We start from the raw sequence: 27,391 nt of genomic DNA, 5'->3' as shown, positions 1-27,391 counted from the left end.
CGAACATTGTGCACGGCGATGTCTCTGGCTGCACAGGCCGCGCGTAGTAAAAAATAACGATCCATTCCACTGGGAGGAGCTTGGCCCGTATTGTCCACTCTAAAATCTTATCATCCCTACTTTATATTATGTAGGGAGGGAGGGATCCGAGTAGCAGATCAGATCCTATGATGCGAGCACATTAGTGGGAGTCACTCCATTAGTAGTGGTCGTGGCTGCTGCGTAAGGATCTTTCTCAACTCTTTTTTTTTTTGGTGTGTGTGTGTGTATGGGGAGGAGGGGGGGGGGGGGGAGTTAGTTAAAAGAAAGATCTTTGCCAACTTCAAAATACAAATAGATTAAAGACGATGTGAAGAAAAAGCACAGCATCATTGGAAGTCCAGATGCTCGCAGGCACACCCGAAAATACCAAAGAATACCCATTTTGGGACCTAAACTGTTATTTGAAAACGAGCACAGCGAAGGGAATTCTAGGTAATTAAATTAAGGGCGGAAGTTCTCTGTGTAACAGTGCAGGTTGTGCCCAGACACATAGGCTGTCCATTTAGGGGGCAGGGTGGTCATTTGGCCCACCCTCATGTGTCTGGGCACAGCCTGCGCTGCTGCATAGAGAACTTCCACCCTTAGGGCAGCCCATGTGTTTGGGCACAGTCTGCGCTACCGGAGGTTCTCTATGCAGTAGCGCAGACTGTGCCCAAACACATGGGCTGCCCATTTAGGGGCAGAGTGGTGATATATATATATATATATATATATGGTTGTTGGGATGGATGTTTATTACTACCCCTCTACGGCCGAGCCATCTGGCTCTGGATTATGGATACATCCCATTTTTCCCCTCTAGTGGTTGGTCATCCTCATGCATGCAACTCTTCCATTCGGCCATTGTGGAAGTGACCTTTATCCCCTGAGGTTTGCTGACCGGTACGGTTGTGCAGTTCCTCTCATAGAAGGGGCTGAAATGATCATTTCACCCCTGATCGAACACACTGCCCGGGTGGGATCCACCCCCCTTTTATTAAAGGCACTAGGGAACCGTAGGTGATAAAAATTCGATATTCTCACCCTATTAAACCTCCTTTCAGCACCTTTTATCTGATGGATTCACACCCAACATTGGATCAACTTTGAAGGCCCATTTTTAGCCCAAAAATATATTTTGAAGGCCCACGTTAATGGAAACTTTTTTTTAAGCGGGAAAACACCCCCAACCCCCCTACATTGAGGGGGTGGGGAAATTTATTCATATAATCGTGGAGTATACACCGGGGGGTGGGGGGAGAAAGACACATCTCCCGAATCTATGGATTGAAGTTGGGCCAAGCCAAATTGTCTTACACGATACAAACAATGTCCTCGTGGCCAAGGAGTCAACAATGTTGTTATTCTCACTTAGAACAAAGCTAAAAGCACAAGATACAAAATAAGAAGACAAATGTATGATGTCCTCAAGGATAGGCTTCAAAGACAGACACTGCTGCAATACCACCTTGCAAGAGACAGATAACACCCTTGTTATCATTTTCAAAAATAACACATCCATAGTCTTCTGAGATGGCCTCTTACATATTTTGAAGGCCCATGTTACATGGAAACTAGACAAGCATTATCAAGTGTTTTTTTTAAGAAGAAAATGATCATAGACAAAAATTAAATCCTAATGAACGTTGATTTATGCCAATAAACGTTTTCTGGAACTTAATTTGTTTCCAGATGATCTAAAAAAGGCAGTACTGAGGAGAGGGAGAGCCTTAGAGTAGAAGGGGAAGAAGGGAGAAAGAGATCTCGATCCTAATGGCAATCGGATCCAAGAACGGATGGTTTAGAAGGAGGAGAAGCTTGATTGAATTCCTCCATTGCTACTCTAATTGCCTTAACCAACGTTTCTTTCTTCTCATTGTCTAGCCCAGAGTTGAGTTCCTCTGTACGTATGTGTCAAAGCCAACACCCGTCCTTTTATTAGTTCTATAAACTCCCTTCTTTGTACGTATGTGTCAAAGCCAACACCCGTCCTTTTATTAGTTCTATAAACACCCTTCTTTACCCTTTAAATGGTTGTAAGTGGGACAAGTAATGTTGGCACTAGACATGTAATGTTCATATGTGTAAAGGAACTCAACTCGAATGTTTCATCTCATTTCTTTTTTTGCCCGTCAGATTCTTCTCCCTCGCATAATATTCATTTCAATATCTATGACTCTATCAATTGTTTTGTGCATATATTTTAATTTAGGGAAAGAAAACACTACCTGGTCATTCATGTGCGGTGCTCGGCTCCTGCACTTAGACATAGGACCGCATGAAAAGACTGCCATGCCTTTGAGGATTTTTGTCTTTCCATGGGAGGCACAATAGTCATTTCACATGGCCCTGTGTCTAGGCATAGGAATGTACACCGTACACGATCAGATAGCTTCCTTTTCCCCTTTAATTTATTTCAGACTTAATTATATAGAGTTTAATATCTCAAAGCATAAGGGATTTTATTGCCTCAGTTGTCCCGCAAAACTTTCTGGCAATTTGACCAGCAAATCGGTCTGAACCCTAAAAAAAAACAGTGTATAATTCACGGTTCAAGTAATTGGAATCTGGCAAAATCCTAAAGAAGGTACTCTTGATCAGCCAAGATCCAATAGGCCAGAATCTGTTCCGATTCCTTGAATGGTTTGGATTTGTTTGTGACTTCAACGGACTAAACACAAATAATTGTTACGTACACGACCGACCAATCATGACCTATTTCCATTTATTATAAACTATTCAATAACCTAATTTTTTTTAGGCTAACAAAAGTTTTTCTTAATTATCTTGTGGGTCCATGATACATTATTGGTCATATATGCATACTTATTTAAGTCATTTGGAAGGTCATGTGACAAATTTGGCAATTAACATTTAAGGATTGATCTTTGATATGATATTAGATCACATATTAAGTTTCGTGTCTAAGTTAATTCAATCATATATATCTTTGTAATATAATATTTAGTAATCTATTCTTGAATTGCCATCACCCTCCCTCCCTGTACCACCATCATCATCATTATCACCATCATAAAATTTTCTATTCAAATCATAGTGGAGTCTTAACAACCAAGAAATTATTTGAGTCGCTCCTACAAGAATTATCCGATGAGCCCACTTTATAAATTGAAATATTTGTAATTGTCAAAGATATTCTTCACTTAGTTTCTTATTTTATAAACAACTCCTTTTCGTTACGTCTTACACGGAACTCCTGAATCTAACTGGCATATTTTTCTGTCTTACAACTTTTCAAAAAGAATATGGGCAGCTGGTCCTCTGGGCCTTCAAACTGAACTCCTCCAAGGACAGAAGAACATTAGGGAGGCCTTATTTTCTCAATTGATCCTTAACTCAGCCATTTCTAAAAGAGATGGGGACCGGTGACTTAATATTGCAAGCATCACTATTTATTTCCTTTGGCATAACAGGAACCGAATCATCTTTGAACATTAGAAAACCCATCCAACAACAATCATCCTATAATATCAATAGATGGGTTTTTGACAACCAACTTGGATGTAGCTTGGGTGACAAAGACTTACTTCCATAGGATGAACAAGACCCACACACCATACAAAAACATAGTCCACCATCTCTTGAGTTCTACTTGAACTTCAATACCCAGGACTCCAGCATCTTAATCACAGATGGTAGCTATAACCCAACCTCAAAACAGGAAGGATGGGGATATATCATAATCCGTAATCATGAATTATTTGCATCGTCTATGAATTATGGAAATGCAAGGACAACCCAGAAAATGGAGTTCAAAAGACTCAAAAGGAGGACTCCAAAATACACCTTTATTGGAATGTAAGAAACTGATGATCTGGACAGATTTTGAAGAGCTGAAGAATTGAGTAACTTGCCCCGATGCACATCCGTGGCCTTGAGAACTTTATCATCTCATTTTTTTATATTAAAATCCTTCATGATTTATCTAAAAAGTCTGTGACTATTATTAAACAACCGAGACATTTTATTGAGTCTGTAACTATTATTAAACAATCGAAACATCTTATTCAGTCTGCCCATAATCTGGCATACTATGCTAGGAATGTACAATTATCATTGGATTGTATGACAAAATAATATTGCTATTATGTTTTAATTTAAAATTTCTCTCATCAAAAAAAAAAAAAAAAAAACCACTGTTCACTCATTGGTTAGATATGTCCATCAATGTCGTATTACACTTTGGCCTCATTATATTAGAACTTTGTATTATTGAAGCTTTGATTTTCAAAAAAAAAAAAAATTCAAATTTTGAATTATATTATTACCTCTGACAATCACCCTCTACTTCCCCAACCTACTCTCAATATAAAATTAGAGAAAAGACAATGTACGACCTCTCACATTCTCTTTCTTCTTGACATGTGAAACCTCCTATTGACAAACATTACGACCCCACTCCCATCCCCCCATTGGTTGGGCGTGGGGATTCCGTCACATGTCAGTGTGTAGGTCCCCTTTCCTAAAAATTAAGATTATGATGTCATGAATTACAAGAAAGGTTGTAACTTGGATAGTAGTGGATGGACCTAAAGATTCTTTCTTTGGGCTTCCTATTGGTATTGACATACCACAGTCAACATTAGAAAACCCAGGTTTCACCTTAAAAAAAAAAAAAAATTTGGGGCATCGGTGCCTAAATGTTCAAACATCAAACATTAGTGCTCGAGTACAGTTTTCCACCGATGAGGAGGTGATAAGAAAGAATACGCATAGATTACGATAATCTTTTTCTTATGATTATTTTTAGATTCAACTTGTGGTTGAGTACACTATGACCCTCCCCAGACCTATGGCAGAAACCTTGTATTAGGTATGCGGTTTTTTTTTGGGGTGCTGTTCTTTATGCCACGGCACAGAAAACATTCTTCCTTTTCTTTATTTTATTTCGTGAGAATAGAATGACAAAATTACAATTAACACCACAAGGAAGGAATTATTGAGTGTAGATATGGAAGGTGCAGGGAGATGGGTTAATGAATCCGTCTCAAACTCTCAATTCACTAGGGAGGGAGAGGGACTGAGTGGCTAAGAGAGAGAGAGAGAGAGAGAGAGTGGTGTGGGGTCGAGTCATGAGACTCATGAGACTCACGAGATGAGATAATAATTTGGGAACGCGTGGGGGTGGAAGGTTCCAATGTTCATTCGGGAGGGACTAGAGAGGGGAGGTGAGAGAATGGATTCGCTTCACAAACCTCCCACTGCCAACCAAGGAAGTAGTAGTAGATCCTAAATCCTCCTCCTGATCCTGGACTTTACTTTTAACACCAAAGAATATTTTTTGAGAGTCTTGGAAATTAGTACAGTTTCCAGATTGGCGCTGGGCCAATGGATTCCGAAGCTGGAACTTCGACTCCTCGAACCCCTTCTCAGGTTAGGGTTTTCTGTATCTCTCTTTCTAACTCATACATGTTCTGATCTGGTTTCTAATTCTTTTTAGAACTTCTTGATTCGATCTGTTCTGTGTTACCTTTAGCCTGAATTGAATGAATTTGGATCCCTCGTAAACGCTCCGAGAGTTGCTTGGTTTCTTTCGGTCCCGCCCTCCCCCCCCCCCCACCCCCCCAAAATCTCCCTTCCGCATCCGCTCCTTTTAAGTTTAATGTGTTTCTCTTTATAACGTATAAGTTTTGAACCTAATTTATTCGGTTCCAGTACTCTGAAGACATTGATACTTCTACTTGTTGCTAATGATACTGAGTAAGTTTTAAAAATGAATTCGACGAGGATACTGGGGGGAAAAGCTGTAGAAGAATAGAAATCAAGAGGGGAAACCAAATGCAAATGAAGCCAATGTAGGGTACACCATCAATTGGAGAACGAGAAACTGAAATTTCAGTGTGATGATTTGACTCATGTAAATCAGTGTAACTACTAATTGATTCACTCCCTAATCATGATAGCATTTTCCAGTAGGGCATTGTCGAGAATGGCCACATGGCAAATTCCAGACTCGAATTCGATCATTTTCCTCCTATATATGTCCATGCATCCATTTGTTAATCATTTTATACACCATTTGGTAGTTTAAAAAAAACATAAAATGCAATGCTTCATTATGCCAGAAACTCCGTTTTTTGGTTGAAACTTGACATGTGAGTGTGGGACTATGGAGTCCACGTGTTGACCAAATTTCAGCCTCATACAACTTGCCATGCGACAAAAATAGTTCCACCAACCTGAGATTCCTTCCTGGTTGGACCAACTAGAAAACCTAATCCCATAAAGCAACCTGGGGCTTTCCCACCTCGTATGTGAATTTTGCTTACTTCGGCCCGCTCCAATTGTTCCTTTTCCAGCTTTTCCCAAGCAATTTGAATTTACTAAAATAAGTGATGAGTGGTTTAACAGTCACACCTTCATTGTGCATCTAGCGTTCTTTTATTGCATTAGAAGTATTCTTTTATAAAATTTGTTTTCAACTCAATTAAATTGCACAAAATATTTACCTTTGTTATTATTGTTCAGAAAATATGTTGGCATATCAAGTGTCCTATATGAACACTTCCTCTTGAACTAAATATAGATTCTTCTTTTGGTTTCCGTACAGTTATCATGGAGGCACATCTCCAGGAATTTGATATTAGCATACCAAAGCTTTGGTGTGGTCTATGGGGACTTGAGCACTTCGCCTCTCTATGTTTACAAAAGCACCTTTATTGGGAAGTTACAAAATCATCAGAATGAAGATGCAATATTTGGTGCCTTTTCTTTGATTTTCTGGACCCTTACATTGATTCCCTTGATTAAGTATGTCTTCATCCTCTTGAGTGCCGACGACAATGGGGAAGGTGCGTTGTAACTGAATGTCTTTAATAAATCTTGTTGTTTTGACTAAAACCTCTATTCGATCTGACAATCTTTCTATAATCAGGTGGAACATTTGCTCTTTACTCGCTTCTTTGCAGGCATGCAAAGTTTAATTTGCTTCCGAATCAGCAAGCTGCTGATGAGGAGCTTTCTGCATACAATTATGGGCCCTCATCACGGGTTGTAGCCTCCTCACCATTGAAACGTTTTCTTGAAAAGCATAAAAGGCTCCGAACAGCTCTACTTCTGGTGGTATTATTTGGGGCATGCATGGTTATAGGTGATGGTGTTCTCACCCCGGCAATATCAGGTACTAATTTATTTATTCTGAAATGCTCTGAAATGCATTAGCTTCTCATTTTGTACCTGCCATTTTAACATGATCCCATTGTCTTTGGCATTCTGATAATATGGTACTGTTTAAATTTTTAAAATTTGAACTTGCATAATGGAAAAGATGGGAGTGTGTATTGCCTTCCGTGAGCAATGTCACTCCATAACTTGGCATTTTCCATTAACTCATTGATCCAGAACTCAGTCATTGAAAATAACTTGGGAATAGACCAATGGTAGAATAGCTTATATATAGTCCCTGTCACATGGATCCTGTCAGTGAGGTGTACTTGGCATTTTGATCAGATTTTTTTATGAAATATGTGTTGATCAGATGGTTATGAATTATGATTGTCCCTTGGTCTCTATGTGTTTTCCTATCAAAACTATCCAATAATTGGAAGGTTTGGATCAACAATTGGTGGCATTAAGTACTGGAAAATCTTTGGCTGAAGTTACAGGATTGTTATAGTGGTCTGAGGCCATGATAACTTGCCAACAGTTTCATGATAATAGGATCAGGGACACTGTAGAATGGGCTTCATAGAAGAAATTTGTCAGACCAAAAGATAACTTGATTAGATGGCCAAAACATGCTTAAATGGAGTGAGAGAAGATCTGAAGAATTAGACAGAGATCAGACAGTCAAAGATTTTCAATGTAAGCTGATTTGTGTCATAGTTGTCAAGACATCACCTAGGCATCGCTTAGATGACCGCCTTGGCATCCAGGTGTCTTCGTTGCCTTGTTGGTGTCGCCTTGCATCCAGGCCCTCTCCAACTCCTTGGTTTGCCTATACGCCGTGAACCCGTGACGACTATGATTTGTGTATACCACCATTTATATGGGACTTTTACCCAAAAGAAAATGGGGAAGGGGAAGAAAAGGATGGTACCCATCCAACTGTAGTTCCAGATCCTTGTAACGCAATGTCTTTTAGAACAATCATTTTCTAGTTCGGTGCATATACCGTCAGGTATTGTGTCATCATGTACCATGATAGAAAATCATGTATTGGGTTTTTAGGTGGCCAGTGAATTCATTTTGCTTTGATATTCTTTTAACCTTGGTTACCAGTCCACCAGTCCACAGCTCCTCTTAGTGACTTCTATTTTAATGCACATACTGTTGCTATCTGTACAGAGAGAGTTCTACGGAATTTCAATAGTGTTGATAATTATGTTGTGCTTTTTAGACACTGAACCTTGGCTGTGTTTCACAACCTGCAGTTTTATCAGCAGTATCAGGGCTGCAAGATACTGAACAAAAACTAACTGATGGTAAGTAGTTATCCCAGCTCTTTACTTGTCTGGTTCACTGTTTCTTCTCTACAAATTAAACCTGGTACACCGAATGAAAAGCTATAAATTGAATTTAGCTACCTCTGCAACTTTAATAGTCTTCTAATGGTTTATGATGTTAATCCATCCAGGTGAGATGTTATTGATTGCCTGCATCTTGTTGGTGGGCTTGTTTGCTCTTCAGCATTTTGGCACGCACAGAGTTGCTTTTATGTTTGCACCAATTGTTATTATCTGGTTACTATCTATTTTTTCCATTGGCTTATACAACACAATACATTGGAATCCAAGGATTTTGTCTGCAATTTCTCCATATTACATCATTAAGTTCTTTAGAGAGACGGGCAAAGATGGATGGATTTCTCTTGGAGGTATTCTCCTTTCAATCACAGGTATGTAAGATCTGGGATCCAAGTAGAACTTATCAAGAGTACTGTGAATAAAATGAAGTCATTCTTGCATCTTGTAATAATCCGCACATGTGGCTGATTTTTTCATTGGTCCCACCAGGTACTGAAGCTATGTTTGCTGATCTGGGGCACTTCACTGCCTTGTCAATAAGGGTAGGTCTAACTTTGGCTTCTTTTTTGGCTTATCAAAGGAAACATGGGGTCCTCTGCTATATTATTTGAGCATATTTGCAGTACATGTTTCAATTATTTGACCACAAAACCTATTTTACTGTAATATGATGGACTGATTTCAAGAGGTCAGAAAACATTTGTTAATCAATGTGGAAGGAAATATAAATTTTTTTATATGACAAATGCTTATGAAAGCCCAACCAACTTGATTCTCAACACGGATCTCCTATAGGATTCATGTGTGCTTGGTTTACAGGGTCCATTATGTTAATTATATATGTATTCATTTTCCTGACTGAGATTAATCTCACCATTGCTTATGCAGATTGCTTTTGCATTTGTTGTGTATCCCTCTTTAATAGTGCAATACATGGGGCAGGCTGCTTTTCTCTCTCAAAACCTCACTTCAATTCGTATGAGTTTCTACGACTCAATACCAAGTCAGTTTCTTCTCAGTTAAATGGGTCTTCTGCCTACTGTTATTTTTTGCATCTATTCAAACATTAGATTCTTGATGCAATGTTTAATCTCTATCTGCTGTCAATGCTTGCTTTTTTTCACAGAGAGTATATTTTGGCCTGTCTTTGTGATCGCTACGCTTGCAGCCATTGTTGGGAGTCAGGCTGTCATTACGGCTACTTTCTCCATTATCAAACAATGTCATGCTCTTGGTTGCTTCCCACGAGTCAAGGTCGTCCATACCTCAAGACATATATATGGCCAGATATACATCCCAGAGATAAACTGGATCCTCATGATTCTTTGTCTTGCTATAACTATAGGATTCCGAGATACAACTTTAATTGGAAATGCATATGGTAAGTCCATTTTTAATGAAGCAGCAGTGTTGCATTTTAATTATTTCATTATTACTGTTGAGAGTATTTGCACCCGGAAGAAGGTGAGAGAGTTCATTGTATTCTCCTGGTATCTCCCTACTACTACTGTCAAACCAGGGTGTTTGTTTCTCCAATTACCCAGGACAACAGATCAATAAATTACTGGTCTCTGATCCATGTGCTTTTAAGACATTTGAGGGCCATTTGTCATTTGAGTCAATTGTAGCCCAAAGAAATTCTGTGGGATCCATCAATTGCCAGGTTCCTGCTCATTGATGTCTACCAATAGGAAGGACAGCTTCAAGTACCTCAACTTCATGTATCTGCTAATTTGTTTGGTTAGATGAAGTGGTATTATCCTTTGAGTTAGTTGTAGTGTTAAGAAATTCATTGTATCAAATGGTGGATTCCCAGCTGCAGGATGTCCATGCATATGACTGATATGACATAGGAGCAGAGAGGATAGCTTTCCATCTTCACACTCTAAATTTCCTCAACCACTTCGATTTGATTTTTATTGGTACATTTAAGCACTGATTCTCAATTGTCTTTTGTTATTCAGGCATTGCTTGCATGACTGTGATGTTCGTCACAACATGTCTTATGGCACTTGTCATAATCTTCGTGTGGCAAAGAAATGTTGTATTGGCTGCTGCATTCCTCCTCTTCTTTGGGTGTATTGAGGGGGTTTACCTCTCAGCGTCGTTCACCAAAGTACCCCAGGGAGGATGGGTTCCTCTTGTACTCTCAATCTTCTTTATGGTTGTCATGTTTGTTTGGCACTATGGGACTCGCAAGAAGTACAACTTTGATCTGCACAATAAGGTTTCTCTAAAGTGGCTACTGGGGCTGGGCCCTAGCCTTGGTATTGTCCGTGTGCCAGGGATAGGACTTATCTACTCGGAATTGGCAACAGGGGTTCCTCCCATTTTTTCCCATTTTGTCACCAATCTTCCTGCATTTCACAAGGTCTTGGTGTTTGTCTGTGTGAAATCAGTCCCAGTCCCATATGTCTCACCTGAGGAACGCTACCTCATTGGTAGGATCTGTCCGAGGCCCTACAGGATGTACCGGTGCATTATAAGATATGGGTACAAGGACATCCAACGGGATGATGGGGACTTTGAGAATCAGCTCATCCAGAGCATTGCAGAATTCATCCAGATGGAAGCAGTAGAACCGCAATTATCGAGCTCTGAGAGTTCATCATTGGATGGGAGGATGGCTGTAATAAGCACGAGATCTCTCCAGTCAACCTCGAGCTTGGTCGTTTCCGAGCAAGAGGACTATGGGGTGAACACCACCATTCAAAGCAGCAAATCAGCAACCCTCCAAAGCTTGAGATCGGCCTATGAGGATGAGAATCCACAGATCAGGAGGCGTCAAGTGAGGTTCCAGTTGCCACCAAACCGAGGTATGGATCCTTCAGTGAGGGAAGAATTGTTGGATTTAATCCTGGCAAAGGAGGCAGGTGTTGCGTATATAATGGGGCACTCATATGTGAAGGCCCGTAGGTCATCATCATTTCTGAAAAAGCTGGTGATTGACATAGGGTACTCATTCCTCAGGAAAAACTGCAGGGGCCCTTCTGTGGCACTGAACATTCCTCACATTAGCCTCATCGAAGTTGGCATGATTTACTATGTGTAGCTTTGATGGACACAATAGATTACAGTTAAAGACCAAGGAGTGGATCTCTATTTGTTTTTGGGAAATGAAGGATGTCTGGGGTTTTTGTAGTGGAGAAAGGGTGGGAATAAATATAACTCTGGATTCCGATCTTTGATAAAAAAAAAAAAAACGATATGCTCATTCCTCGATTCTCTCCGAAACATTATTGTATATATATTCACATAGCTCAGCACAGCCAATAAAGGTAACATCCGAATCAATCGTAGTTTAATTTATAGCTAGATGTGATATTTAGGTTGAGAATTGATCTCCATTTGTTTTTGTAATGTTATTGTCACTTTGAACTCAATCTTAGCTTAACATACATTCCCCCACGTTTTGAACTTGAAATGTCATCAACGATAAGGGTGTGTGTCACATGGATACGCTCTAACTGGAGGCTTGTCACAATCTTTGTGACATGAGTTGGTACCCATTTTTGTGAAAATGGTTCCTGGCCTAAGGTTAACTTCAAGTTTTGATCATTGACGTCAATTGAAATCATTCACTAGAGAAGCCTTTTCAGTTCTTTCCAGGAGGGCTTCCATCTTGAAGACAGTAAATCTTATTTAAATTTATACTAAAAGCAAAATACTTGACCGTAATGCTCCCCTTCCTGCCCATGTGGCTCATCTACTTAGCTCTATAGAGTAGGCTTAGTTGGCTTAGTTTTAGTCACCACATTCTTTGGATTAAGTTTTCTTTCACCCATTGTCTTCACCATTGGTGACATCATGATTAAATTGAAATCTTTTAAGTTCATCATTAATTTCCATTCCGTATTGGTATGATGTTTATGAAAATACCCTTAGCCAGTCCATTTAGAGGGTCAGATCCCAAGGTTGAAAAGAAACTGGGTTCACATTTTTTGATAAATTAAAACCTAAATTAGAAAATTTGATAATATTCCGTAGGATTTTAAGGTGGCAACTAGATAGATTCAGCTGACTGGAATTTCTAGTTTTCTCGCCCCAAGCTGCGGAGGTTCATTAACAAATAAAGTGTCAACACTTTCCTTGATTCCTTCACAACCGAACTTCACTATGTTCGATATTTTCCTCTCAAAAATCTACAGTTTTCTACAATTGTTGATGTGCTAAGTGTGGCTCCAGGCTTCAATTTAAAAAAAACGGCTGCACTTAACAGCAAGTGACGAAGAGGTGGCGAGCAAAGCACTTTTAGCAATTCAGAGATCGCACGTTGGTTTTGGAAGTTCACAGGTTCCCCAAGAATTTTGAAATCGGAATGGGGGGGGGGGGGTGGGGTTATGGTTCAATCACTTCTTGCCAATCCTAAACCGGATCAGAATCAGTCTCAACAACTCAAAAACCCTAGAATCAATAGCTACAAAACGGTCAGAATTAGGATCTATCACGGTCAATTGCAATTTCAATAGATCCAATTCCGGTTTTTGAAACTATAGGTCGCGTAGGTTCTGCACATATTACCGGCCCATGACCATTGCATCCACAGTTGGATTAAAGCCTAATCTGCCATTCACTGCCAGTTGGCATTTCCTAAAAATAAAATTTCTGATGTTGCCCTGATGGACCGAAACAACTTGCCAAATAAAGTGAGGGAAAAGGTTTTTTGAAACAAAGATGATGACACCCTCTCCCCTCCCTCTAAAAAAAACAAAACTGGCTTGATAGAAATTAGGTTAGGGGTCCATAATTGGCTCCGACAACTTTGATGAAAATAATAGATCAGTTACAGCTTTAGCTTTCTCCGTTTTCTGGTACAAGTCCAGCAGGTACATTAACATTTAGGTATGGGTACAGAAGGACCAGCAGATACATTAACATTTAGGTATGGATACAGAAGGACCTAACCAGGACAAAACCTTTGACTGCACCAGTATTTCTTAAAAAAATAGAACTTGGTTAAGGTCAAATTCACTGACAGCAAGCAATAAAAAAGATTTTATTAATTTAGTTTAGTCAGAAGCATACCTTGTTGAACTCTTGAGAAGAAGCTCAAGATCTGACACACGAAGCACTTACTAGGGTGGTAGCGGCCTTTCTATAGCAGACTGCCACTCATACACAGCACTTCAACTTGTGCAAGAGGGTATAGATTAGGTGGAAGGGGAAAAAAAAAGAGTTGATTTACATACAAGGGAAAACCCTGAATACGGTTAGCTGTCAGGTTGCTCAGATTTCAAGGTAGCAGCACCTGAAGATGAGGCACAACTGCCATTCTGGAAGTGAAAGCTGCCCATTACAAGAGAGTCACTTACCAAGCCGACTTTGTCATCACCAAAGAGTGCACCTCTGAAGACATTCCGGGTGCTGAAAAAGTTGGGGTTTGCAGAATAAAAGAAACCAGATCATCAGATATTGTATCCAGAAGGTTTTACTTTGGAGATTGGCAGTATCCAACAAAACATAATCACATACCCATTTAAACGATTATTAATTGCAGTCAGGTCCTTGGAAGGGCTTTGATAAGCATGAGTGCTCTCTCCTACGCATGCATAATAGCTTTTAGAGCTGTGTGAGATGAGAGCATCCATCTGTAGACAAAATTTAACAGCAAGCTGAAGCAAAATATGAAGTAAACAAAACGAAAACGAGAAAAAAACGATGGGGATGGCGAGGAAAAACTAAAAGGAAAAGAACTCGCAATTGAGAATTAGTTTTGTTGCGTTAGTGTGCACACACATGGCAGAAAGCTGATAGATGGCCAAGCACATCCATGGCAGGATGGAGAGATTTTTTTTAGACAACACTACACTGAGGCTTTATACTCTATTCTGTATGATGCATCAAGATTATGTAGTAACCAACATTTGCAGTCTCAAAATGCTTGTGGTCAATAACAAAGGTTATCAAAGAAGACATGTAAAGTTATAGTCAGGTAATCAAATAATGATGGAAGAACTTGTAAATATCAAACTGGTCAAAATTACTTGAAAAGAAAATCTGCCACGATAATGGCTGCCTCCAGTGAACAACCAAATGAAGTTCATCTGTCATTGCAACAAATAAGGATGAAGGTTTCTGACACACCAGAACCTGGAAAACTTTCTAGCATGCCAGCAATATAACTCCCCAAAGGCATTCAGTTAGAATCCAAATTCAGTGGATAAGACCATTTCATGATCCACTCATAAGTTGAATCTCAGACCAATGTGACTTCTCCATGTGCCATTGGAATGCTTTGAGAATTGTTTTAAAAAGTCAATTGAGATACTGAGATCCGGGACTGCTAATAAAAACGAGGGACAAAGGACAATAAACAATGGACCATGCAGTTTGAGATAGAGCACCGTATTTAAAAGGTAACCTATCCAAGGGATTTCCCAAGATCCAGTGATCAGACTGCAAAAATATCAGCCTGCATGACAGAAAATAGCCAATGCATAGAAACAGTTCCAGAAAAAGGTTGTTCCTGGAATCATTTCTAAAGGATTAGGTCCCATGGCCGGAAAAGAACCATTCCACTATGCTTTTGCTTCAGTTCTGGTATGTTTTCACTTAATTTCAACATGGAAGAACTCCAATACCCTTAACACATGCAGGCAACATGTTTAGACTGCATACATGACACTATTAGCATTAGTGCAGCAAAGTTTTCTTCGCACAATAAAACCATGTGAAGCAGCCATGCTCTGTAGAAGTTTGAGTTTGGCAATGGAGGACACAGAAAACTATAGCATTTAGTTCAGGGCGGTGCAGCCAGCTAATCTTAGATTCCAATCAAGGAATCAGAGATCAGATCCACTGCTCCACAGGCCCAGACCTAAAATATTTCATGATAAAGGCCGCTCACTTGGAATTGATCAGATCAGTCCTTTAGTAATCTTATACTTGTCTGATATTTTTTGGTTTCCCCAATCCATCATCAAGGAGTTGGAGTCCCTTATGTCCACCTTCCTTTGGAAAGCATCTGACTCCTATAGATTCCTTCACACTTCCAGCTGGGCCGCCGTCTGTCTTCTCAAGGATGAGGGAGGTCACGGCATGCAAAGAATCAAAATGGTTAATTCAGCTGGAATTCTGAAGCTGATCTGGCAGTTGTGGCTAAAAAGAAAAATATTTGTGTCGGCTGGGTCTTCTTTGCAATGATTCTATTTGGACTGCTCTTTCCACACTTGATGCTTCATGGGTCTAGCGCAAGATTCTATAGCTTAGATCTATTGCTCTGGGTGTCATTTCCAGTCACATTGATGACAGCGCCTCTACCTTCCTTTGGATTGATCATTGGCACCCTATGGGCGTCCTCCTTCACTCTATTGGTGCCAGAGCTACTTACAATTTGAGACTTCTCAAGTCGTCTATGGTTGCATACATCATTAGTCATGACGTTTCCCAAACCCCCTGGCCTTCTTCCTCTCCCCTGCTTTCTGCTATCTGGAATGCCTTGCATTGCCTTTCATTGCCAAAAGGCCTCGTGGTAGGGGATATAATGTAGTATGGAATTCATCTTCTTCGGGCCTATTCGGGTCTAAAGATGGCTTGGGACTTCATCAGATCTCATGGCCCCTTATCTGTGCCCTTAGCGCAAGTTAGTTTGGTTTAGAAGCCACATCCCTTGTCACAGTTTCACTATCTGACGAGGCCCTCTCCTACTGCCTCCCAACAGTCTTTTCTCATCCACCATCAGATCCTGTCTCTCCTTCATGCTTTGGAAGATGTGGAACATCTCTTTTTTGCTCTCCCTTTTTCCTCTTATATTTGGAAAGGGCTCCTCCCAGAATGCTGACCAAGAAGTCAAAGGATTCTTTCATTTGTGAGGGAATGGATTTGGGTGGATATGTCATTTGCCGGTAATTCTTCATGTGATGTGGTGGGTAAGCTTGCCTTTAGTGCCGCTATTAACCATATTTGGATGGAGTGTAATCTCAGGAAATGGTCCTCCAGTTCCAGATCCTTCCAGTAGAATTGGGACACCATCTCTTGCCATGTCAAGAGCAAGCTAGCTAAGGTCTCCTCTAACCTCTCATTGTCTTGATTCCCCAAGGAACATGCATATTGTTGTATCCTAGGGTTTGCTTCTCCCTCTTCCTCCTCCCTGAGGATTGGGTTTTGCTTTGTTTGTATTGCAGTTGTATTTTGTTTTTTCTTCGTCCCCTTTTATAGGGCAAGGTTCAAGAACTCGGTTTAGGTACAGGTTCCGCCCAGCCTAAAAACCGAGTTGGTGTAATTTTTTTTTTTTAACTTGAAGGCTGATTTTGGTGGGTTTTAGACCTAGTTTGGGCCTGAAACTTGGTACTCAGCCTACTTTAAGCCATTTAAACAAGATGGCAATATCATATTTTGCAAAAACAATGTCCAAATAGGAGTTTTACTTCGGACCCTAGGTTGGTAGGCAACGACGTACTAATAGGCCCTATTCTACCATAATTTAGTAATTGAAAGCAATCAAATTATACAATTAATATAAAACAACTTAAATAAACAATACAAATATAAAAGTGTACAATACATCAATCTTAACATATTACATATATCTCTATCATAAACCACCATCGAAAATCCTAAAAAATCAGGTCAAATGCATACTTCTCTGTCGAATTCACCGACACAATCGAGTTCTGGAGAGATCTCGACTGTCTCAGTCTTTTTTTTTAACCCGAATATTACCTAGGACGGGGGGGACGTACCGCCTTACCCCAAACCAAAGGAGCAAAACTCTCACCTCAACTCAGAACCCGACCCATACAATCAAAGACTCTAGAAAAAGAACTAATTCCGTAAGACTGGCAAGCCAGCCCTGTCCTCTCGTAGGATCCGCTAAATCTCCCCCAGTGGCAGGCTGCCACCGTGGTAGGAGATGGAGGAACTGGAGTCGCAAGCTAGGTTGGCCATCCAATCAACCGTCCTGTTACTCTCCCTGAAAGCGAAACTGACCACAGCCTGAGTAGAACCAAGCAAGGCCAAGACTTCCTAAAACCAATACCAGCCTCTCCAGAGGTTACACCTGTGGAGTCTAAATATGTACATTATAAAGGTAAGTTTGGTCCAATTCGGTCGAACCGAAATCTCGAACAGAGATCTCGACCGAGTTGGGGTAATATTTCATTTCGCCTTAAATCTCGACTAGCTTTTTTCAAAAAGAGAGATATTACCAACGATGAGTTCTTGAACTATGTTATAGGAGCTCTTATATCTCATTTCCCTTTTGGTAATGAGTTCTTTATTTCACCTAAAAAGACTGGTTGATTTCCTGGTTTCAATCCTAGTTAGCAAATTCGGATTCTAGAATTTTTCGAACAAAGAATTATTCGGAATAATTCGTTTTGTAAATTTAAGAATTTGGTCAAAAAAAGGGTCAAAGAAGCGGACAAAATAAAATTCAGATTCGAGAATTATTCGTTTTATAAAAAAACTAATTTGGACAAAAAATTTGGATGTTATTTTTAATATTTGTAGTACATGTTTAACATTATCAACCAATTATCATATGTGCATAACGTATAAAATGATATAAAAATTGGGATAACATTTGTTTCATTAATCAAAAAGCATAACAAAGATTAAAAATCATAACCAATAGGATCTCCCTGTAAGGATCTCAAGTTAAACTTTGGGATGACATGCTATTCTTGACTCTATAATTTTTCTTTGATAAACCTTGACTATATGATTATGATTAAAACATTAGGTCATTTTTTTTACCTAAAATTAAAGTTGAGACCTTTGAATTGCTCATAGATATTTTATTGAGTCAAGTGTGCCAAAATGTTTGTTCTTAACGATTCTATGGTTTTAAACCATCAACAAAAAAAAAAAAAATTACAGTTACTCGACCATTTTTTCTGCTACTGACTCTACAAAGTTCTAACCAAGAATTTCTAGAAAAAAAAGACTTCTAACCAAGAATTACATACTGGATAATTAATTTTTATCTTTTTTTAGGCAGTCATAAGTTTAGTTGTTTAATTCGCTGAATAATTCCCGAATCCAAATCTCTTTTTTTTTTTTTTGTTTACCAAAAAAACAGATATTTTTTTAATTTTTATAATGGCCGAATAATTTGGATTCAGCGAATAATTCGGTAAGTCTCTATATATTGCGACTTTTTCCAAATCTTTGAGTCCAATTCAGATTCAGACGAATAATTCATAAAATTCGGATTTGGCAAATAATGCAGCGAATGAAACAATTAGGGTTTCAATAGCTTGCATTGGGGAAAGGAAGAGAGAAGAAAGAGAAGAGATAGGGGCTGTTATGGGACTGTAAACAGTACCCATGAATAGTAACTGAAGAAAAGGAAGAGAGAGAAAAGAGGAAGACTTCTAGTCTACACAAGTCAAATCCAAATTCTGTATTCTATTCCATCAACCATCATGTAGGGGGGAGGGGGGAGGGGGGAGGTTACATATTTAAAAGAAAACAAGAAAATCTCCTAAATCTAAAACTATTAAGTAGCAAGACTAACTTAACTACTAAGGGCTTAAAATAATTAACTAAACAGAATTACTGAAGCACAAATCTTTAAGATAACTTGGGTCCCACACAACAAACCACAATAGGACTCTTTAATGACTAAACTAAAGCCAACTAAATCCCCTAATGGATCTCACTACCAACTAAATATCTATTTTTGTACTCTTTTAGACCCCCCCCCCACTTATAAGCCTTATACTTCAGCCCATTACAAATAAAATCCAAAGAATTAAACGCTGTATTAAAATAGGACTGATGCAATCCCAGGGTTCGAAACCTTGTTGGGGTCGAAATGTGCCCACCCAAGTAACATACAACACAAATGATGAGGTAGATGGCAATCACATAATTAATTGCAAGTTTAAAATCCTTCTACAAAGGAACAAATAGTCTTGGGACAATAGTAATTAATTAGAGGGAAAAAGAACTCTGTCCGGGAGCACTGTCGTTTATCTCTCTCCTCTCCTTGTGAAAAGACATTTCTACCCCCTTGGTTGGGGGTGGAGATTGATAGACACTGAAAACGCTGGCATAGGTCGCGCTCCCGAACAGAGAACCACTTCCCTTAATTAAAATAGAAAAGGATGATCTTAGAAATCTATGAGTGGAAATAGAAGTGGAATAGGGTAATAAAGGAAGGGCATAATGGAAAACCAGCACCAAATGCCTTTATGTAAATCAAAAAACAGTGTCATCTTCCCCATTTGAATGGTTAATATCAGCGGTAAAACCATTTCCCAAGCAAATCGACACTAATCCCTTATGAGACCTCGATTCAACCTGGGATTTTGGACCTTGAGTAGTTACTCACTGACTTATCAACTCCGACCAAGAAGATATGAGATAATTAACAAGAGAAGGGTTTATCCATTCTTGAAACTGCATGGTGGCAAGAGTATGTCCAACTGAAATTCCAGATCAAGTCCATACAGGAAAGGAGATATTTGAGGTTGAAGTTCTAGGGGATGAATCACCCTAAAGTATGACTCTAACCACCAAAATCTGAGGGGAAGGACAAGGGATGAGGGAGATTCGAAACCAAGTTGAAGGAACCAATTGGTACCGTTAGGGCAGGGTACTGTGGGTATGGGTTAAAGGAACTCCAAAAGGAAAGAAGATAGAGGGAGGGAGCAGGTTATATCCTAAATAGAAGAACTAAGAAAGTAAGAATGAAGAGATGAGAAAAGAGCGCCTAACAGGAGACGTTCCAGATTCGTAGGAAAGTGAGAAGAGAAAGAGGGGAGGGCGCACAAGCACAGGCCACACATGCATTCAAACAAAAATCAATTTCATTCCATTATCAAATCTGGAAACTTCATTGTAATTACAGCATATATAAGAAGTTAAAACTACTAAAAATTAGAGACCGACTCCAAATATGAACTCTAATAAACTAGGAAACTACTATCTCCCTACGTAGCTATCTCCTACGAAATAAAAATCAAGTAAAACAAGGGGAAAAAACGCTACCTGGTCGCGTGGCTCCTGCGTCTAGACACAGGTGGGCATGAAATGACAACCCTGCCCTCATGGAAAGGCAGAAATCTTGCTGCCCATGATGCTTGCACGCATGCTCCTATTGGCCCCCACACTGGTGCAGGGGTCACACGACCAGGTACGTTCTCTTGCCCATAAAATAAATAGAAGATTACAATACATATCATCCTAATAAATATCTAATTTATCCTCCTAGACCCAACCAGATCTGGATCCGGTTCTTGGTCTGGGTAATTTGATCGGATTCGGCCAATCCATGAAAGTGATACTGCATCAAGGACCAATTTTTGGATTGGGCCTGCAGTAACTACACGATCAAGCTGCATCTGCATAAAATAGAAACTACTGCACACTTTAAGCAAAGCATTACAGGTGCATGTCCTTAAACTTTAATCGAATCAACGGGATAAAAGTATGGGACAAGAAAGTACATGCTGTCAGTGTATAGTTCCCTCTTAGTCTCTCTCCTCTCTCTCCCCACTTCCCTCTCCTCATTAAATATGTGGGACCTCTTCTCCCTCATTAAATATATCATTTGATACCCACTATTGGCTTGGTGTGTAAGATGTCAATATAAGCGGACAGCGTGTAGATCCCTCTCCCTAAAAATATTCAAGAACTTAGCAAGTTCTTTTGGACAAAAGAAAAAGTTGTCTGGTAAAGACAATTATTAGATAGTCATAAAAGTAGCCAAATAAAGCAATAGCATACCTTTGATGACCGCAGCGGAGAGACATAGACATTATGTGCTGCAGACACTTTCTTCGGGGACATATCAGGAAGACTTGGGAATTGAGTTAACCGAGGTGAACCAGGACATTGACCTACTTGACAAACAAAGAGGCAGTTAAGAACTTTCTTTTCTTTGATGTGTGACTTTGTTGATGCATGGAGAATGACATGCAAAGGAAAGGATAGAACATAAACTGACAGAATCCGAGAGGGTGTACCATCAGCATTATTGTTAACTTCAGGGACCCGGTTAGCTTTTGGTGTTGCACCAGCAGGACCAAGCTCCACCAGCAGAGGCTTTACAGCCGGAATAAATACTTCATTATAAAATGTGATAATATCAACATGCTCCTGCTCCATTTTCTGTTTCCAAAGCATAATAAGGGTTAGAGTTTACACAAATTGAAGGTTAAACAGTATTGGGCCAGCAATATACCCCACAACGGCGTGTTGATGACCATTCGACAAATACACTGCGAAAAACTTGAGTTTTACATTGGGGTTGCTTCCTATAATTGTAAATGATTTCCTTAAAGGTCAGGTTTAATTGAGAGATCTGCAAGCCACCAAAATGAGACCAATTATAGCAGAAGCATAAATTTGAAGAACCCAAGCTCACACAAGCACCCATGTACATACCTTTGCAACTCCATAGAGACTACAGAGGATGATCTGGTCAATGTGCCTATTAAAGAAAAGAGTTGTCCGTTGATTAAGGATTTGTTGTACAAGACAGTAAACACTCTCCCTTATTTGTTGAGACAGTTGTAATCTTTCAACCAAGCCATTGATTCTGACAGCTGCTAACTTTACAATCTGAGCACAAGGTCAAAATACATAAATATCAAATAGCAAAGAGATGGTATTTAATGGCAAGATAAAGTAACGGATCCAAGGTCAGTGAATGAAGTCTCAGAATATCAGTCAACAGTGTTTTACTTGGCTCCTCCGTTGTCTCAGAGACATCTGATACTGAGACCCGGCACTTTAGCTTAATAAGGACAGCACTAATATCATAATCATTAAATGTGCATATTGGCAGCTCACAAAAGGTTGAGATGACATCTGTAAAGCGAGATCCTCACTATACATGGCAGCATGCTCATTTAACATCCATTAAATAGCAATTTTCAATTGCTAAAATATGGTTATAAGTTGGAAGCTCTGCAAACAAATAAAACAGGAATATAAGATCTAAATTATATGAGTGATGTGAACATGGTCAAAATACCCTATTGGGTTCACTATGGACCCACACAGATACCAAATACCCAAGTTACAAGGAAACGGTGGCAATTCTGTAATGAACTGAAGTTATCAAGAGGGAGTGGCAGGGATGCAATGAACAAATAGGGGAGGGTCACTTGATAGACTAAGGCAAGGACACAAGGGGAACTAGTATTTATTATGTAGGGGTACGCTTGGAAGGGGAAACAAAATAAAGGTAGAGGGTAACAATGGAGCAAGGGGGAAGTAACATGTAATGGTCCTTAAGGAGTTATTTTGTGAAATAGGAAAAGAGAAGGTATCGTCTTCTACCTCAAGACGATACAACAAGGAAACGGAGCTGGACTCAAGAAAGATGAGAGAACTCTCTCAAATCAAATCTGCTTGAACTGAAACTTCAAAGGCTGATTCACACCTAATAATCCCCTTGAATGTGATCATTAGCAGGACTCAGAATCAAGGAATAAAAAAGGTATTTATTTCGGCAACATGTTTAGGCAGTAAGACTGAAACGAGGTGAGGTATTGAGTTGATATCTTACATGCAAGTTTTCAGCAACCAGACTGTATAGGTACTTTGGTAGGGTCGTCCCTGGGATGTCTACTATCATACCAAATACAAAAAAGAGAAAGTTGGGGATGAGGAAGATCGTTAAAATCCTATTCAGCCCAACAGGTTCGTTTGCAGCAAGGGAAGAAATAAAACCACAATAATATTGAAAGAATAGGAGGGAAGAGAGATAGAGATAGAGATAGAGCACGAAGAAAGGAGGGGGGGGGGGGGGGAGAAAGCACACAACCAGTCACACAGGCACTCAACAACTTGCTATTCAATTCATTCTCCAATCTACTCCCACGATGGGGATTACAAGCATATTTAAAGAGAAATAAAAGACTCCTAAAAATAAAAAACCAACTCTCAAGTAGAAAACTAACTCAATATGGAAATTAAAGCAATTATGAAACCTGAAATCCAACGTATGTAACTCTAACTAAAACTCGTAATTAAAAATTACAAAGAATCCCAAAATATAATAAAATCCTAAGATATTCTACTAGACCAAAACCCAAATTGGACCCGGTTCTCGGTTGCAGTTCTCAAACGGTTCGGCCCAGTCCAAGATAATGCTCCTGCATCAATGCGGAGTCTAAACTATATACACTTGATGCAGAATCAAGGTTCAAAGTGCAGCATCACAGGAAGATTTTACCAGAACTTAGCTTGCAGTTACGGTTTGGACCTGTTTTCTGGTTTAGTACTCATCTATGGTTCATACCTGGTTCACCCAATCATTGGGTTATCTTAAGAGTCTTATTCTTTTATTCTCTTATTAGAAAGTTGTTTAAACAGGATAGGATATTGCTTATAAGTTCCGTCCTGTTTCCTTCAGTTTCCTTTTCAAGTCCTAGTAGTACAAGGACTCTTCCATTACAGCTTGCGATAAGAGGGGTTTCTAGTCTAGGTTTTGTTTTAGGATTTTCCTCTTCTGCCCAACAATGACTATATAAGCATGTACTGGGCTAAGCCCTGCCAACGATTTTGACTTTAATTGGCTTTAGCCTTTTGGTTCTATGAGATTCAGAGCATACTCTGCTGTTGGAATCAGTAGAAGACCTGGTGGAATTCCAGGTTGGGTTACAGGTGGGATTCCTGATTATATCCTTCTTCTATTCTCTACCTTCCTCTCCAATAGTTTATGGTTCTTTCTCATTCCTGCAACTTAATATTCTATAAGAACTCTTCAGTTTCTTGTTAGTTTTTATTTATTACTTGATCTGCTGAGTTTCTTTTCATTATTCTCAAGAATACTGTCATCGGATTACTGATCTTGTGCTTTAATTTCAATTCTGTTCCAATTTTCAAAACCCAATTTATTTCCGGTTTTCCTACTTGACTTCCAATTCTTCAATTCTCAATTTTCTGATTTGAAATTTTGATTCTAAAGCCGACCCCATTTAGTTGAGATAAGGCTGAGCTGTTGCTGTTGTATATTTTGATTCTGAGATCAGTTATAACATCAGTAGACTAATCTGAAATTCTAGAATGAAAATCTGTTTTCAAAATCCTAAATTTCTAGTCGATTTCAGAAGCGTCCTTCAATTACACTACTACAAATCATTATTTTCTGATCTGGTCTTCTATATCTGATTTCAGATTATTGTTTTGATTCCTATTCTCTGTTATATCAATCTTGAATCTAAATTTTTGAACCTTATTTTGAATCGGATATTCTGCTTATTGAATTCTGCTTTCTGTTTGAATTTTAGTTTCCTGATTCTGATAGGAAACTTGCATATCTCAGTCGCTGACCATCAAACTCAGCCCAAACTTAACGGGATTATTCACGCAGTTGAGACAGGCCTTCAACCAGAATTATACTCAATCAGACCAATATTTACTGAGTTACACTTCTCTTAAATCTGGTTGTTGTTCCTATCCTGAGATTTTGGGTTTTCTTCTGGTTTTCTAAAGCACAACACTTAAAAGGATAAAATTCCATTAGCACCCATTGTAATAGTCTGGATCATTGTAACAGATTTTTTTTTTTATTTATTTATTTTGGGCGACAAATAGAAATTTTCAAATACAATGTTAGACTCTTTTGGCCTTGAATAAATTATTCATTTTTCTTCTTTCTAGGTAAAATATATATTAATGAAAAATAGTGCTAATATGGTTTACGTTGTACATTTCCGGAAAGTAAATTGCTACGCATCCCACAACAGCATATCTAAACAGTGCTCAACAGTCAAGTAGTGAACCAGATAATACCGAAGATGTCCGTAGTTATAAAAGGCATTTCTTCTTTTTTTTCTTTGTAATAAAAGCTCATGTTTCTCTACGAAAGAAAAAGAGTTGTAAGCATCAACTACAACAGTTTTTTTTAAACAAGGGATTTTCTTATTGACACCCCTCAAGGTGTCAAATAATTTGTAACCTAACTTTTTTGCCGTTTTAGTATAATATACAAATTTCCCAATGAGGACAAATATTGTCATTTCACATGTATACTCGAGAAATGTGCATGGCAATGACTCCTTTTGATAATGACATAATGATATGCCACTTTCATATTATTTTTGAAAACCCTTTATACCCTTAACTTAAAGAACTTGAATTAAGACAATGAGAAATTAAACGAAGGCATTATGCTCTAAATACACCTATAGAGGTGTCATTCAGACACACCCTTTAAATCATTACCTTACTAAAGAAAACATTGATCCCTGTCTCAGCACATGTCTCCTCTCCTCCTCCTGGATTTGGCCGAGTCGGACTGCAAATAAATTCCCAAATTCAAAATACCCATGAGGGTAAAAGGACTTCAGAAAAAAAGAAAAAGAAAAAAGGATAGATTAGTTTTCAGATTGCAATATGAAACCTTTACCTGGCAAAAGCAGATTGTAGAGGTGGTGGTAACTTTGATTTTAGACTGTTGAAGGCTAGCAGACGTTCCTTCACAGGCGATGTGAAGGAATTGCGTTCTACCAAAACATTACGATAATCACTACATGCTCTTTTTGGAGACCGGATGTCCCCATTCTGACCTGGGGAAAAAAAAAGAGCGATGGATTGGAGGAGACCTGAATGAGAACTTTAATAGTTAATTTAGCAAATCAAAATCCTAGCTATTGCATCAGCCTTTTCTTTATTTTGGACACTCTACCAATGCAGAAAGCAACAGAGAAAAACATTAAAAAAATCCACTCAGGATTTTATGGTGACAGCCTTTAAAATCTAAGGGCCTCTTTGGTATCACTTTTCATTTTCATTTTGACACAAACATTTTTACAAGTGTTTGGCACAATTTATGGACTCTATTTCTATTTACAAAACATCAAAATAATAGAAAACACCCCCAAAATGATAATGGACTCAATCCATTATGGATTATGGGCAAAAACCATTTTCCATCATTTTTTCGCTCAAGTAATACGCACGTGCTTGTAAGGCAGAATAAGTGAGGGTAAAATAGACATCTTGTTTTGATTTTAGAAAAACTCTTCCTTCTCCTTCTTCACCTTCTCCGTCTGTGTGCCGGTTCTTCCCACATCACACACACCGTCACCATTCCATTTATACTCTCTCAGTCCCCTCTAAAAGATCTCTCTTGCTCTCTACCTTCTATAAAGACTACAACTTTCTTTAAAAAAGTCTCTTCTCTATAGAAATAAGTAGTAAATAAAATTCTCCATCTCTCTCACTTCCTTCCCCTCTTTAAACGGTTTTACACACTCGAGACCTTTCCTCTTTTCCAGGTTTCCCTAATGGCGACAAAACCAGCAGAAGAAGCTTCGGAACCCCTGAAATACCAGGTAATGGATAACTTGTTCTCTAGATAACCATGCTTTTTCATGTTCACCAATCTCAACATCTTTTCTGTTTCTCAAACACAGGTTGAGATTTTTTTTTTTTTTTTTTTTTTTTTTTTTTTTTTTTTTCCGGACATGGGTTTTGAAAGTATCGATCCACTGTGAAGGCTGCAAGAGAAAGGTGAAGAAGGTGCCTCAAAGTATCGACGGCGGAACAGTGGTGCCGCAATCGATAAGAATGCCTGAATTTTAAGAGAGGACGATGGGCTGATCAGAAACTGAAATTGAGATTGATGTTGAAGCGAGATGAATGAATTGAATTTAATCCAAAAAAAAAAAATAAAAAAAAATGAAAGAATTGAGATTGGAGGAGTACCCTTGGGAGGTGACGGTTGGGAAGCAGCGAAGAGAGGAGAACGAAGGGGGAGACATGGAAGGAAGGGGAACAAAGGAACAACACTGGCGGCACAAATTAGGAGAAAATCGAAGAAGAATTGATTCCACAGTTTCGAGTTGATTTGGGAAAGAACATGGATGATGGGAGAATTTCTTCACCTATCTATTGTGATAATTATTTACACATAGATAGTTACCAAACTCATTTTTCATTCTACAATCTATTGTGTTTAGTAGTTACCAAACAGTTTT

The 27,391-nt window shown here is 38.9% G+C and overlaps 2 protein-coding genes across 5 annotated transcripts in view; one reads left to right on the top strand and one right to left on the bottom strand.

Annotated features, from left to right (window-relative positions):
* Positions 1-1,870: 1,870 nt before the first annotated feature.
* On the top strand, positions 1,871-11,657 carry LOC122670860 (potassium transporter 4). Its single transcript, XM_043867871.1, has 11 exons — positions 1,871-1,882; positions 4,560-4,564; positions 5,338-5,415; positions 6,593-6,833; positions 6,917-7,162; positions 8,415-8,465; positions 8,618-8,878; positions 8,997-9,049; positions 9,396-9,510; positions 9,634-9,888; positions 10,472-11,657. The coding sequence occupies exons 3-11, from the start codon at positions 5,371-5,373 to the stop codon at positions 11,557-11,559; spliced, it is 2,355 nt and encodes a 784-aa protein (XP_043723806.1). The 5' UTR covers positions 1,871-1,882; positions 4,560-4,564; positions 5,338-5,370; the 3' UTR covers positions 11,560-11,657.
* Positions 11,658-13,479: 1,822 nt separating this feature from the next.
* LOC122671458 (retinoblastoma-related protein) overlaps positions 13,480-27,391 on the bottom strand; it is a 30,745-nt gene continuing 16,833 nt past the window's right edge. The window contains exons 11-18 of one of the 4 annotated variants that reach the window (XM_043868670.1): positions 25,819-25,978; positions 25,635-25,707; positions 21,843-22,019; positions 21,640-21,759; positions 21,422-21,566; positions 21,183-21,295; positions 13,980-14,095; positions 13,480-13,871 (exon numbers count right to left, since the gene is read on the bottom strand). In XM_043868670.1, the coding sequence (XP_043724605.1) occupies positions 13,718-13,871; positions 13,980-14,095; positions 21,183-21,295; positions 21,422-21,566; positions 21,640-21,759; positions 21,843-22,019; positions 25,635-25,707; positions 25,819-25,978 (1,058 nt within the window). In that variant the 3' untranslated portion in view covers positions 13,480-13,717. Of the gene's footprint in view, positions 13,872-13,979; positions 14,096-20,798; positions 21,074-21,182; positions 21,296-21,421; positions 21,567-21,639; positions 21,760-21,842; positions 22,020-25,634; positions 25,708-25,818; positions 25,979-27,391 lie in introns of those variants that run through there. The other 3 variants (XM_043868672.1, XM_043868673.1, XM_043868674.1) reach the window with 3 other exon arrangements.

This window comes from Telopea speciosissima, chromosome 8 (assembly GCF_018873765.1).
Source record: "Telopea speciosissima isolate NSW1024214 ecotype Mountain lineage chromosome 8, Tspe_v1, whole genome shotgun sequence".
NCBI lineage: Eukaryota > Viridiplantae > Streptophyta > Magnoliopsida > Proteales > Proteaceae > Telopea > Telopea speciosissima.
Note: the sequence above shows the minus strand (reverse complement) of the source record. Positions and strands in the feature narration are given on the sequence as shown.